Source organism: Eleutherodactylus coqui, chromosome 2, assembly GCF_035609145.1.
Source record: "Eleutherodactylus coqui strain aEleCoq1 chromosome 2, aEleCoq1.hap1, whole genome shotgun sequence".
In the NCBI taxonomy this organism is placed as follows: domain Eukaryota; kingdom Metazoa; phylum Chordata; class Amphibia; order Anura; family Eleutherodactylidae; genus Eleutherodactylus; species Eleutherodactylus coqui.
Window position 1 is genome coordinate 1,292,479 of NC_089838.1, and position 13,685 is coordinate 1,306,163.

Genomic DNA, 13,685 nt, shown 5'->3' on the forward strand with positions numbered 1-13,685 from the left:
AATTTCCAAAATGATGATCAGTGAAACATTGAGGGCTGACCGTATGGAGGGTTTCCTCAGGACGCGGCGACCATGGTCTGACTATTTAAACATCCCAAATATGCTGCGACTTTTGCGAGGTCCAAATTAGCTAACAATGATCATGGGAGAAAGAACAAGAGACAGCTGTGTGTGGAGGCGCTATTGTCCTCTGAGGAGCTCAGTGTTAACTTTATTAATAGTGCAAATTAGAACAAAGCAGTGTGTGGCGGTCCAATCACAGGGGCAGCACCCCGAGTTACACCTTATTGCAGGGGAAGAGTATTGAGTCATTACAGAAGGGCAGTGCTGCCGGATACATAATGTCACGCCTGCATACATTAATAGCAGCTGGTCGAAGCGTTGCGTGGTCTTGTTTACCTGCATATTGAGAAATCAATTGGTCAAGGTTTTTATGCATTGGAGATTGGTCGGCTGCTGTCGGTTTTCATCAAACTTTGTGCCGTTTTGGGGAGCGGAGTTCAGTCCCTGGTCCAGCTCTGCAGAGTGAGTAAGCCTCCCCTTGAAAGGGTTCTAAAGAGTGGAGCTGCTGATCCGATTACTCTTACATTAATAACACTGATAGCTGTAAGTGAATGTGGATACAAGGACTAATATGGTCTGCAGGAAACAACACAAGCCACATTATAGCGCTGGGCGTGAGGAATGGTGGGCTCTCATATAGCTGTGACTGGCTGCTGCAGGATCGCCTTTCCTCAGGCCACTCTCTCACATCCGCTTTTTACCGCTATTACGGTGATACTTGGAACATTGCGGTAATCCCGTAATAACACTCCCAGCGATTTCAATGGGGCCTCGCAGACATGCGCTTGGTTTTCGAGCACTGTGCATATTTAGTGCACCTCATCACCATCACAATGACGGGGTGAACTAAAAGCCACTGTGGGAGGCCGGAGCCTGCGGCCGAAAGCAGCTGTAAAATTGCAGCAAAGTGCCGCAATCAAATTCGTGGCATGAGTGGGAGTGGCCTAAATGTCAATACGACTGAGAGTTCCCAAGCTGGCGTACTTACAGGTCGGTGATAAGTCTGCCTGGCGGCTGCTGTATTGCCCGGCTTAGGGCTTATTCATGCGCCTGTATACGTGGTCCGTGTGCTTTCAGCAGAGTCTGCCATCCCTGCTAACTGTGGATTTTGGGGTAGATTATTATGCAAGATGGCACATATTCGCTGTCCTATATGAAGGCTCCTTGAGAGGAGGTGATAGGGGCCAGGGATTGTCTCATACTCGCCCGTGATCCAGTGCTGTCATACAAGTCTATGGGAGAGCGCACACAGGATCCTGGGGGTGGGGGAGTATAAAGCATTCAGCCCCGCTCCCCGTCACCTCCCCTAACGGCACCAGGGCCTATGGTGTTGTGGAGACGTTCTCTTCAAGGCCTCATGTCCACGGCGGAGCTGATTTGTGGGTCACCCACGTGGAAGATCTGCACATCAGGCTGCCTGAGGGATACATGGGCATCCGCAGGTCGGTTAAAACGCGCGGATTTGATTTGCGGACCTTTCTATCCAGAAAACAAATCCAGGTTGCATTTTTCTGTGGATCCGGCACTGATGGCTTCCATTAAAGTCAATAGAAGCCGTCCGAGCCGCTGCCACGGATCCGTAGGATAGCAGGAGATTAAAAAAAAATACTGCGCATGCGCCCGGCACGCATCCGCCGTGCAGAAGAAGGAGGATCAGGCCGAGACAGAGAAGACCCGCACCACACCTGGACAGGTAAGAAAATGTCCATTGCCGTAGGTAGAATCCCGCTGTGGGCTCCCGCAGGTAGAATCCCACCCACCCATGGACATGAGGCCTAAGCACTTTCTGGTTATAAGGGCTCATGCCCACAAACGTTGTGGGATATGCCCGTGGATTTACGCCGTGGGAGTACTGCGTTTAAAATCGCTAGTGCCTGCGAGTGATCGCGCATTTCTGCGGCCTCCATAATACTATGTAGTAATAGAAATAGAACATGGCGCAATTTTTTTCACGCAGCAGAAATGCTGCTATGTGAGCATTGGCAGGCAGAAAGCTATTAGGGTCAATAGAACCTAATAGCCGCGGGAAATGTGGCAGAAATCCGTCCGTGACCATTAGGCCTAAGCCCTCTGCTTATTTTCTGTCTCTCCCCATCCCCCTTTTTTCCTCTTGTTTCTGTGTAATAATAGGTTAATATCTGCGGATTCAGCAAATATACTAAGCAGAGGGTCATCATTCCTGCTCCACAGGGTGGCGCTGTTGAGTTATGAGGTACTTTTGGTATCCCCTCCACTTCCCCCTGCCCCACCCCCTTAGCAGTGGTCTGTCTTGACGCCCCTTACGGTAGTGGTTGTTCCTATAGGCTTTATACCCCTCCCCCACTTCACTAGTGGTCTCGGCTTCTTGCAGCCATGTTTTTTCCCTACTTCTTTGCCGTGTTTTGTTGGACAATTGTTGATAAGGGTTTAGTAGTCACAGCCGGTGGAGGATACGTGGGGGCGGCTCGCCCGTCTACGGCTGGTAGATCGCTTCAGGTCCGCCCTTGATGTTCTGCTCTTTGATTGTGGGGGCCGCCATGATTGACAGACGGCACACGAAATTGTGGCTTTCAAGACCCCTTAAATATCCATTTCACCAGCGAGCAGCAAGTGTACCAACTACAATGATAAAACGATGCGGCTATAAAGTGACAACGGCATTAATAGACCACCTAAAGCTATAGCAGTGATATCTCATATGACAATGTTATTATGGCGCTGAGCGATCAGCGGTGGGGCTGCTGCACACGGCCGTATGTGTGTGAGCGATCAGCGGTGGGGCTGCTGCACACGGCCGTATGTGTGTGAGCGATCAGGGGTGGGTCTGCTGCACACGGCCGTATGTGTGTGAGTGATCAGGGGTGGGTCTGCTGCACACGGCCGTATGTGTGTGAGTGATCAGGGGTGGGTCTGCTGCACACGGCCGTATGTGTGTGAGCGATCAGCGTAGGGGCTGCTGCACAAAGCCGTATGTGTGTGAGTGATCAGCGGTGGGGCTGCTGCACACGGCCGTATGTGTGTGAGCGATCAGCGGTGGGGCTGCTGCACACGGCCGTATGTGTGTGAGCGTTCAGCGTAGGGGCTGCTGCACACGGCCGTATGTGTGTGAGCGTTCAGCGTAGGGGCTGCTGCACACGGCCGTATGTGTGTGAGCGTTCAGCGGTGGGGCTGCTGCACACGGCCGTATGTGTGTGAGCGTTCAGCGGTGGGGCTGCTGCACACGGCCGTATGTGTGTGAGCGATCAGCGGTGGGGCTGCTGCACACGGCCGTATGTGTGTGAGCGTTCAGCGTAGGGGCTGCTGCACACGGCCGTATGTGTGTGAGCGATCAGCGGTGAGGCTGCTGCACACCACGAGAAAATGTATGGATGCTAAACACAGGGAATAGAACCGATTGATTTCAGTTGGTTTGTTCCCATCGGCGTGTTTTGTGCGCACATTTCACGTGCACAGAAAAAAGTAGGACCTGCTCAATCGTTCTGTGTTTTGTACATTAAAGGCTCCCATAAAAGCCTATGGGAGATGCGCAAATACGCAAGAGGAGGCATGAAACACTGCGCAAGACGCAGGCGAAAAAAAAACACATCTGGGTTTCATTAGGTTAAATAGCCTTTCAATTCACGGAAAGGGTTTGTCGCACGTGTGAACTGGCTCTGTGTGCGAAAGCAGGTACGGTAATATGTGCAGACTGGTGCTCAAGTGGACCTCCGCCAACCTCACGCATGGGCAAGTACGTTGCGCTGCAGCGAGGGTGAAGACTCTCTCCATGCCGGGTCTGATTCAGGCTGTGGGTTATTATATGGGCGGACTGTTGATGTGGCTATAATGCATTTGTCATGTTATACAATATAGTATATTTCACCGCGGTGCCGGACCTTTGTTTTCAGTATATTGCTGACCTTGCAGTTGGTTTGCTGCGCGGCTTCACAGTGACTCCCGTGTGCAATTATATCATGTCTCTTATTTAATGAATTTGGTGGATGAAAATGATATTTGAGTGTTCCTGAGAGCCAAGCTGCGACTGCTATTTAGATGTAGAGGTGTGGATTCCGCATTCATTAGGGGTGAGCCATCGTCTTATTGATTGTACTGGGGTTTTTGGAGTCTGCCTTGCAGAAAGCACACGGACACGGACTTGTGAAGTTGACATTATTGAGTGAATTAGCCAAGATAGTGTTTGGCCTGTGACTCCTCCTTCACCCAGTGCTAGCTGCGCTTGGGGCACATGCCCCGCTTGTCCCACCCTCCGCCCCCTCCCAGATACAGCCCAGGCCCAATGCTCCTACAATCACATGTTTCTATTTCTCTCAGTCACTCCTCCCCTTTGATATCGTTATCCAACCTGCCCATACACGGAATGCGACGTGAAGCGGCTCGGTGAAGGTGGCTGTGAAGGTGTGTAAGTGTTTGATAGGGTCACACAGCCCATAAAAGGACAACTGCCCGGCCTCATAATCCACATAGATCCTGAATCTATCATCGGAGATCTGGTGACGTAACTGAATCACTTTACTGTCATGTATCACTGAATACTGATTGTTTTCATGACACCAAAGTCCTCTACATAAACTCCAGGACTTGTTATTATATCCAATGTATGACTGGCGCCCCCTTCTGTCAATACTGGGATAACACATCCCCACCCTCCAATCCCCTGATCTGCTGACCTTCACATCCCAGTAATGTCTTCCTGAGGAAAATCCCCCCCTGCTCATCACCTGATTATACTCGAATCTCTCTGCACTTTCTGGATGATTCTGCTTTTCTGATTCCCAGATTGCAGTTTTCAGGTCGTCTGATATACGGAGATTATAACCAGCTGTGTTTACATCCAGTAATATATCTGCAGGACCCTCCACATAGATCCCTGCACCTCCTGTAGCCATTACTTTCCCTCCAACACCCTCAGTCCTGACAGTTACACCATCACCCCCATATTCTGTACCTGAGGAAGGTAAACCTTGTGTGTGATGGGGTGGAGATCGGACGCTGTGGGGTTGTGGCCTCAGCATTTTTGGTTTTGTGGGTAAGATGGTCTGTAGATATGTCATTATATCAGAGATACCTGCATGTAACATCTGTGAAATTAAATCGGCACCTAAATCAGGTATCTCATGTCCTCCAGTGGCCTCATCACCTTCATCAGGTCCACTTATGGCCTCCTCACCTCCATCAGGACCCCTTGTGTCCCCATCACCTCCATCATGTCCCCCTACGGCCTCCTCACCTCCCTCCTCCTCAGGATCATACAAGTCCCCGATGTCTGGCTCCTGTAAGACAGTCCATGGATCAGTCATGTTACACAGCTCCTCCATGTGCCTCATCTTCCTGGACAGCTCGTCCTTCTTTACTTCCAGCTTCTGGATGACATCAGACAGTGACAGTGACATCAGCTCTTCCTGCCTGGAGATCTCCCTCAGGACCCTCTTCTCCAGGTGGTCCAGATGTCTCCTGATGCCTATAAACAGGGCAGTGACTCTCTCTACTTCCCCAGATGCCTTTTCTTGATCTTTTCTCCATCGCTCCTCCAGATTCCGGACTCTTTCCTCAGTCTTCTCTCTCTTTGTGGTCAGTTTCTGGAGAACATTCTTCAGTTTCTCCTTCTTCCTCTCAGAGGCCTCATCCAGCATCTCCACCCGATGGCCCCGATGGTCTCCTGCTGAGCAATAAACACAGATACAAGCGGCGTCCTCGGTGCAGTAATATTCCAGGATCTTCTTGTGGACAGAACATTTCCTGTCCTCCAGGTTGGCGCTGGGCTCAGTGAGGACGTGTTCTGCTGCCTTGCTGTGAACTCTCAGGTGGTTATCACACAGCGAAGCCTCACACAGCAGACAGGATTTAACAGCCGGTACAGGAGAGTGAATGCAGTAAGTGCAGCGGATCCCGATGATCTCCTCCTGATTCGGCTGAGTAGACAGGATACGTTCTGCTACATTATGTAGAGTTACGTTCCTCTGCAGCGCTGGCCGCTCCTGGAACACTGCTCTACATTCGGGACAGGAATAAACTCCAGCCCTATCTTGTGTCTTCAGGAACTCATCCATACAGACCCGGCAGAAGTTGTGTCCACATCTCAGGGTTACAGGGTCTGTAAAAATGCTCAGACAGATGGAGCAGAGCAGCTCGTCTCCCACATCAGCAGACGCCATGACTTCAGAGAGCGTAAACTGAAAGTTTACTTTATAGGGCGTGTTCTAGCACATGTGACATTGTACAAGGAAGGCTGAGATATTTATTAACCCCATAATCAGCTAGAGGAGAACAGAGGTCTAGATTTCAGTCTACAGTTACAGTGAATGGAGTAAAATGGAAAAAAAAAAAGTTTGGTCCGGTGTCGCCAATAGAGCAAAATGTGATTGTTCTCAGTAAGAGAAACCAAGTCATCTTGTAGATATGAGACCTTTTAATGGCCAACAAAAGTACATGATGTTATAGGGAGCTTTGGGACCTGCGCACGGTCCTTCCTCAGGATTATAATGGAACAAATATACAGATGTATTTAATAAATACACATGATCACATGAGAGGGCAGAAACATGGAGAACTTAGTTTTCAGAAATATCAGAGACAGAGGGTGAGAGGGCACAGGCATGTTGGGATAAATAGCAGGGAGGAATGACCATAACAGAAAATAATTAGTCCCGTGACAAGGCCTGTGAATCTTTACTTTAGACCTGAAAACAGGGAAAATAGAACAATCCCTATTGGATGACAGAATTCCTTCAAATTAATGTGTGTGTTTTTACAAAGTCTATAAAACAATGATTGGGAGTTGCATCCCTTCTGGGTGCTCTCTTTGGGGAGAGACAATGCCGTCCCAGGTGTCTCCACGCATCCCCTGGGGTGCTTTCCTTAAGGACACAGCCTCTTGCCTCCTTCAGACCTTTTATATTCTCCAGTGATGCAAGAACTCCACTCCGAGGTTTACTCCATTCTTGAGGTCATCAAGAATGGCCATAAATTTATACTCCCAAATCCTTCTGTGATGCTGTGACTTGAAGTTGCCCTTCAGTATGATAACTCTCATCTGCTCTATGCTGTGTCAATGACCACAAAAATGTTTTGCCACAGGTAATTCAGTCTTTTCATCTCTAATTGAGTGGAAATGAGATCTCATCCTGGCTCTCAGTTTTTGTCTCAGTTTTCCTCTGTCTCTGAGCTGCCTCCCACTTCACTAACGTCCCCCACTCTGACCACAATCTCCTTTCCTTCTCCATTAGGCACCCTAGCATCTCCCAAGACCCTCCCTCCTATCTCACCTCTAGGAGCTTCCAGACCGTTCACAACCAACAGCTTGCCAAGACCCTACAGTCTTCCCTGTCCCCCATCTCTCTCCTCTCATGCCCCCTGTGACCCGAGCAGTCTACTGCAGACCATGACAACCTTGGCTCATGCCCCAAACGTGCCTTATCTGGTGATTCTCTAGGTGTGGTGAACGTCTGTGGCGCAAATCCAAACAGTCCACAGACTTCACCCACTGTAAATTTATGGTCCAACCCTACAACCTCACCCATCACCAGTTTATTTCACCTCCTTTGTTTCCTCACTATCCCACAACCCCAAAAAACTCTTCAATACCTTCAACTCCCTGCTCAGCTGCAGAGAACAGGCACCCGTGATGGATCTCAGTGCTGGAGAGCTAATAGCCCACTTTAAAGCGAAAAAACCAAAAATCGAAAACATCCGCAAAGAAATCTCCGAATATTATATGGATAGCAGCGATCCCGGTCTCTTCAGCACTGCATCCATCTCACTCCCACTGTAAAGTGTTACCAGCACTGGATTGGAGCCCAGGTGTAGTAGCCAAGCCGGACTGGAGAGTAGTCAAGTGGAAGCCGAGTCGTTAGCAGGTGGTCTCAGTTGCAGTACAGAGGATGAGGCAGGAATCGTAGTCAATAAAGGGGACCGAATAAAGGGGGTAGAAGTTGAGGGGCACTTGGGAAACAGTGACCACAATATAATGAACTTCCAGCTGCCATTCAATAAGAAGCCTCATCAAGGAGCGACAAACAAACTAAACACTAATTGGGACAACATCCTCAAAAATATCAGTACAGAGGACAAATAGGAAAATTTCAAAAGGATCCTAATCACCTCATGTGAGCAGTTCATTCCCTTTAAAAATAAAGGAACTTCAAGTAAAAGGAAACCAATGTGGCTTGACAAGACGGTAAGGGGGGCAATAAACGAAAAAAAAGAAAGCGTTCAAACTACTAAAGCAAGAAGGCAGCGAAGAAGCGCTAAAATACAGGGAAAAAACTAAATATGTAAAGGAAAGATCAAAATTGCTAAGGAGGAGGCAGAGAGACTGATCGCCAAAGAGAGCAAAAACAACCCAAAACTATTCTTCAACTATATTAACAGCAAAAGGATTTGCAGGGAGAGCGCTGGCCCTTTAACGAATAATGCAGGGGAAATCATTGAAGATGATGGAGGGAAGGCAAATCTATTAAATAGTTTCTTTTCAAGCGTATTCACAAACGAAAAGGAAATGCCACACGAGATGCAGGGGAATAAAATGAACCCCTCACAAAATATTTCATACCTAATGCAAGAGGAAGTGTGGAACCGGTTAAAGTAGATTAAAATCGATAAATCGCCAGGCCCAGATGGAATATACCCAAGGGTACTTAGGGAACTAAGTGATGTGATAGCTAGGCCGCTATATCTAATATTTGTGGATAATATCAAGACCGGGGTTGTACCATTGGATTGGCGCATTGCCAACGTGGTTCCAATTTACAAAAAGGGAACCAAAAGTGAGCCTGGAAACTACAGGCCAGTAAGTCTCACTTCAGTAACGGGAAAAATATTTGAGGGGTTTCTGAGAGATGCCATCAAAGAGTACCTCAAGGAGAACAAGGGAATAACTCCTCACCAGCACGGGTTCATGAGAGGTCGATCATGTCAGACCAATCTGATCAGCTTCTACGATGAAGTAAGTTCTAGGCTGGACCTGGGAGAGTCTATTGATCTCGTATATCTGGACTTCTCTAAAGCATTTGACACCGTGCCGCATAATAGGTTAATATATAAAATGAGAAGCTCGGACTGGGCGAAAACGTGTGTAAGTGGGTAAAAAATTGGCTCAATGATAGAAAGCAGAGAGTGGTAATAAATGGTTCATACTCTGATTGGGCCCCCGTCACTAGTTAGGGGCCACAGGGCTCAGTATTAGGCCCCATTCTGTTCAACATATCTATCAACGACCTGATAGAGGGACTGCACAGCAAAATATCAATATTTGCAGATGACACAAAATTATACAATATAACCAATGCAACGGAGGACAATGTGCGGCTACAAACGGACCGAGATAAGCCGGGGGCTTGGGCAGAAAAATGGCAAATGAAGATCAATGTTGATAAATGTAAGACTATGCACATGGGCAGGAGAAACGGATGTCACCAATATACACTAAATGGGGTACTGCTAGAGAAAAGACCTGGCGTACTAGTGGGCTGTAGACTGAACTGGAGTAACCAATGCCAGTCAGCTGCTGCAAAAGCAAATAAAGTCTTGGGTGCAGTAAAAGAGGTATAGGGGCGAAGGACGAGAACATCATCCTCCCACTATATAAGGCACTTGTCAGGCCTCACATGGAATACTGCGTACAGTTCTGGTCACCGGTGTTCAGGAAGGATGTCACAGTGCTGGAGGGGGTTCAAAGAAGGGCAACTAAACTAATACATGGAATGAAGGGACTGGAATACTCAGAGAGGCACCAAAACTGGGATTATTCACCCCGGAAAAAAGACAGCTAAGGGGCGACCAAATAACTGTGTATAAATCCATGAGGGGACAACACAAGGATCTCCCCCATGGTCTGTTTATACCCAGGACTGCGACGGAAACAAGAGGGCATCCGGTACGTCTAGAAGAAAGCAGGTTTCATCACCAACACTGAAGGGGGTTCTTTACTGTAAGAGCAGTGAGACTGTGGAACTCTCTGCCTGAGGACGTGGTGATGGCAAAATCCATAGAGGAGTTTAAAAGGGACTTGATGTCTTTCTGGAGCGGAAAGATATTACAGGATATAAATCTTAGGCTAATTGTTAATCCGGGTATACAGGCAGGTAGGAACTATTAGGGGTTGATCCAGGGATCAGTCTGATTGCCATTAGGGAGTCAGGAAGGAATTTTTCCCCCAAAAGGGCTAATTGGCTTCTGGCCTTGGGGTTTTTTGCTTTCCTCTGGATCAACACAGGAGGATAGACAGGCTGGACTAGATGGACAATGTCTTCATTCGGCCTTACATACTTGTTACTATGTAAGTGTAAGCCGGGTCGTTGGCAGGTGGTCTCAGTTGCAGTACAGAGGATGAGGCAGGAATCGTAGTCAAGTGGAAGCCGAGTCGTTAGCAGGTGGTCTCATGTGGCATTACAGAGGATGAGGTAGCAGTGGAGCTGATTAGCGGAGAGAGCTCTTGACTAGAAAGTAAGAGGTTGTGGGTTCAAGCCCTGACACCCACTATCTATACTAGAAATAACGACAGAGGAAGAAGACTCTACTCTTCGCTGCTTGACCCACCAACTGGGCTAGCGACCCTCTCCCCTCCTTTAGTCCCTTTCCCCAGCTGTCATTCCCTCACCACCATCTTCAACCTCTCCCTGTCCTCAGGTATTTTCCCCTCCTCATTCAAACACTCCATCATATAAAGGGAGACCCTTGACACTGCCAACTACCAACCCATTTCCAACCTGCTCTTCATCTCGTACTTCACACGCTTTCTCTCTGATAACTCTATCCTTGACCCCTCTAGTCCGGCTTCTGCCTCTAAATTCAAGCAAACCTGCCTTCACAAGAGTATCAAACAATCTGATGACAGCCAAATTGAGGGGTGAGTAATCCCTAGAAGAGATGAGCGAGCACCAAAATGCTCGGGTGCTCGTTGCTCGAGTCGAACTTTCCGTGATGCTCGAGAGTTCGTTTCGAGTAACGAATCCCATTGAAGTCAATGGGCGACTCGAGCATTTTTGTATATCGCCGATGCTCGCTAAGGTTTTAATTGGTGAAAATCTGCAAAACCTACGAAAGTGATGGAAACGACACAGAAACGGATAGGGCAGGCGAGGGGCTACATGTTGGGCTGCATCTCAGGCTCCCTGGTCTCACTATTAAGCCACAATAGTGGCAAGACTGGGCCACCCCCCTAACAATTTTTACTTCGGACAAACCCTCATTAGCAAGGCACACCTTAGCTAAGCACCACACTACCTCCAACCAAGCACAATCACTGCCTTCGGGACACACCGCTGCCTCTTCTCCTGGGTTACATGCTGCCCAACCCCCCTGCACGACCCAGTGTCCACAGCGCACACCAAAGTGTCCCTGCGCAACCTTCAGCTGCCCTCATGCCACACGCTGGCCTCATAGCCACACCACCCTCATGTCTATTTATAAGTGCGTCTGCCATGAGGAGGAACCGGAGGCACACACTGCAGAGGGTTGGCAGGGCCAGGCAGCGACCCTCTTTAAAAGGGGAGGGGCGATAGCACACAATGCTGTTAAGAATTGATAATAGATTGACGTTCAATCTTCATTCCAATCCTGTGCCACCTCCGTCGGGAGCTGCAAACGTGGGCATAAAGGGGACTCAGGTGCCAGCCCAGCACTTCTACACATCTCCACAATGCAGCAATACTCGGTGTGGGAAGTATGTGAGCGGGCCCTGGGTCAGCCTCTGTCCCAGCAAACACCTTGTGTGGCCCAAGGTGCCGCGAGTGACATAGCAATGGGGACTCCATGTGTCCACACACTACTCATTCTGTTTGGGTGTCGGATACCTCAATCGACAATGCAAGGCGTAAACCATCTGCACTCTGCACCCTACCCAAGTCTGTCAGTGTTTTGGGGACAGACAGGTACAACTCCGCTATGGCAAATCTGTGTGCACCCACAGCATGGGTGGCTAGCAGGAACACACAGACGGTACATAAAGAAATCCCATTGCAGTGCCCTGGAAAGCAGAGGTTACGTGAGAGGAAATACATGTTGGCTGCGGCCCACAATCCATGCCCTAGTCAGTCGTGGTTTTTTTGGGGGCCAGATAGGTAGAACACCACGATGGGAAGACTTAGTGCACCCATAGTATACACAGACCCCTGTAATATTCCTGTAGCAAAGGTATAAGCTGAACCCAGTAATAGTTATGTTGCAGAAGTCTAGGGAGACCCCAGCAGCATTTCTGTAGTAACAGTATAGACAGACCCCAGTAACATTTCTGTAGCAGACGTATAGGCAGACCCCTGTAACATTTACGTGGCAGAAGTATAGGCAGACCCCATTAGCATTTTAGTAGCAGAAGTATACGCAGACCCCCAAGTAACATTTATGTGGCAGAAGTATAGGCAGACCCCAGTAACAGTTATGTAGCAGCAGTATAGGCAGACTCCTGTAACATTTCTGTAGCAGCAGTATAAGCAGACCCCTGTAACATTTCTGTAGCAGAAGCATAGGCAGACCCCAGTACCATTTTTGTAGCAGAGGTATACGCAGAACCCCCGTGTAACATTTACGTGGCAGAAGTATAGGCAGACCCCAGTAACATTCTTGTAGCAGAAGTATAGGCAGACTCCTGTAACATTTAAGTGGCAGTAGTTTAGGCAGACCCCTTTAACATTAATGTGGCAAAAGTATAGGCAGACCCCAGTAACAGTTATGTAGCAGCAGTATGGGCAGACCCCTCCACCATTTCTGTTGTTGAAGTATAGACAGACCCCAGTAACATTTTTGTAGCAGCAGTATAGGCAGACCCCAGTATCAGTTCTGTAGCAGCAGTATAGGCAGACCCCAGCACTATTTCTGTAGTAGAAGTATAGGCAGACCCCTGTAAAATGTACGTGGCAGCAGTATAGGCAGACCCCAGTAACATTTTTGTAGCAGAAGTATACGCAGACCCCTGTAACATTTCTGTAGTAACACTATAGACAGATCCCAGTAACATTTCTGTAGCAGAAGTATAGGCAAACCCCTGTAACATTAATGCATCAGCAGTATTGGCAGACCCCAGTAACATCCTTGTGGCAGCAGTATAGGCAAACCCCTGGAAAATTAACGGGGCAGCAGTATAGGCAGACCCCAGTAACATCCTTGTGGCAGCAGTATAGGAAGACCCCTGTAACATTTACGTGGCAGACGTATAGGCAGAGCCCTGTAACATTCAAGTGGCAGCAGTGTAGGCAGACCCCTGTAACTTTCTTGTAGCAGAAGTATAGGCAGGCAGACCCCAGTAAAATTTCTCTAGTAATAGTATAGACCTACATCTGAAACATTGGGGTACCATGAGCGTAGGCGAAGGCCGGAAAAATTAGTTGGATAAGAGTATAGGCGTGGGCCCCAAAAATTAGTGTACCAAGAGTACAAGTGTACCTCTGAAAAATTTATCAACCGAGAGGGCAGGTGAAACCCATAAACATTTTTTGAAAGATACAGCTCACTGTTGCTTAATTAGTAACAGAGCCTGGAGGCAGCCCTGTTGAAAAAATTGGTTCATGTTAAAGTATCAATACTTTCGAAACTTAGCAAAATTGTAAAAACATTGTTAGATGTAGATGAGGCTTTTGAGCCGCAGAAAAATTGGCCATTCAGCGCGATGACATGTTGTTTCTGGAGAAGGAGTAGCAGGAGGAGGACTAATG

General features: G+C 48.3%; 1 protein-coding gene across 1 annotated transcript; it reads right to left on the reverse strand.

Moving 5' to 3' along the window:
- Positions 1-310: 310 nt before the first annotated feature.
- LOC136610944 (E3 ubiquitin/ISG15 ligase TRIM25-like) lies at positions 311-6,194 on the reverse strand. Its single transcript, XM_066590151.1, has one exon. It carries the CDS (start codon positions 6,192-6,194, stop codon positions 4,350-4,352), a length of 1,845 nt encoding a protein of 614 aa, XP_066446248.1. The 3' UTR covers positions 311-4,349.
- Positions 6,195-13,685: the final 7,491 nt, after the last annotated feature.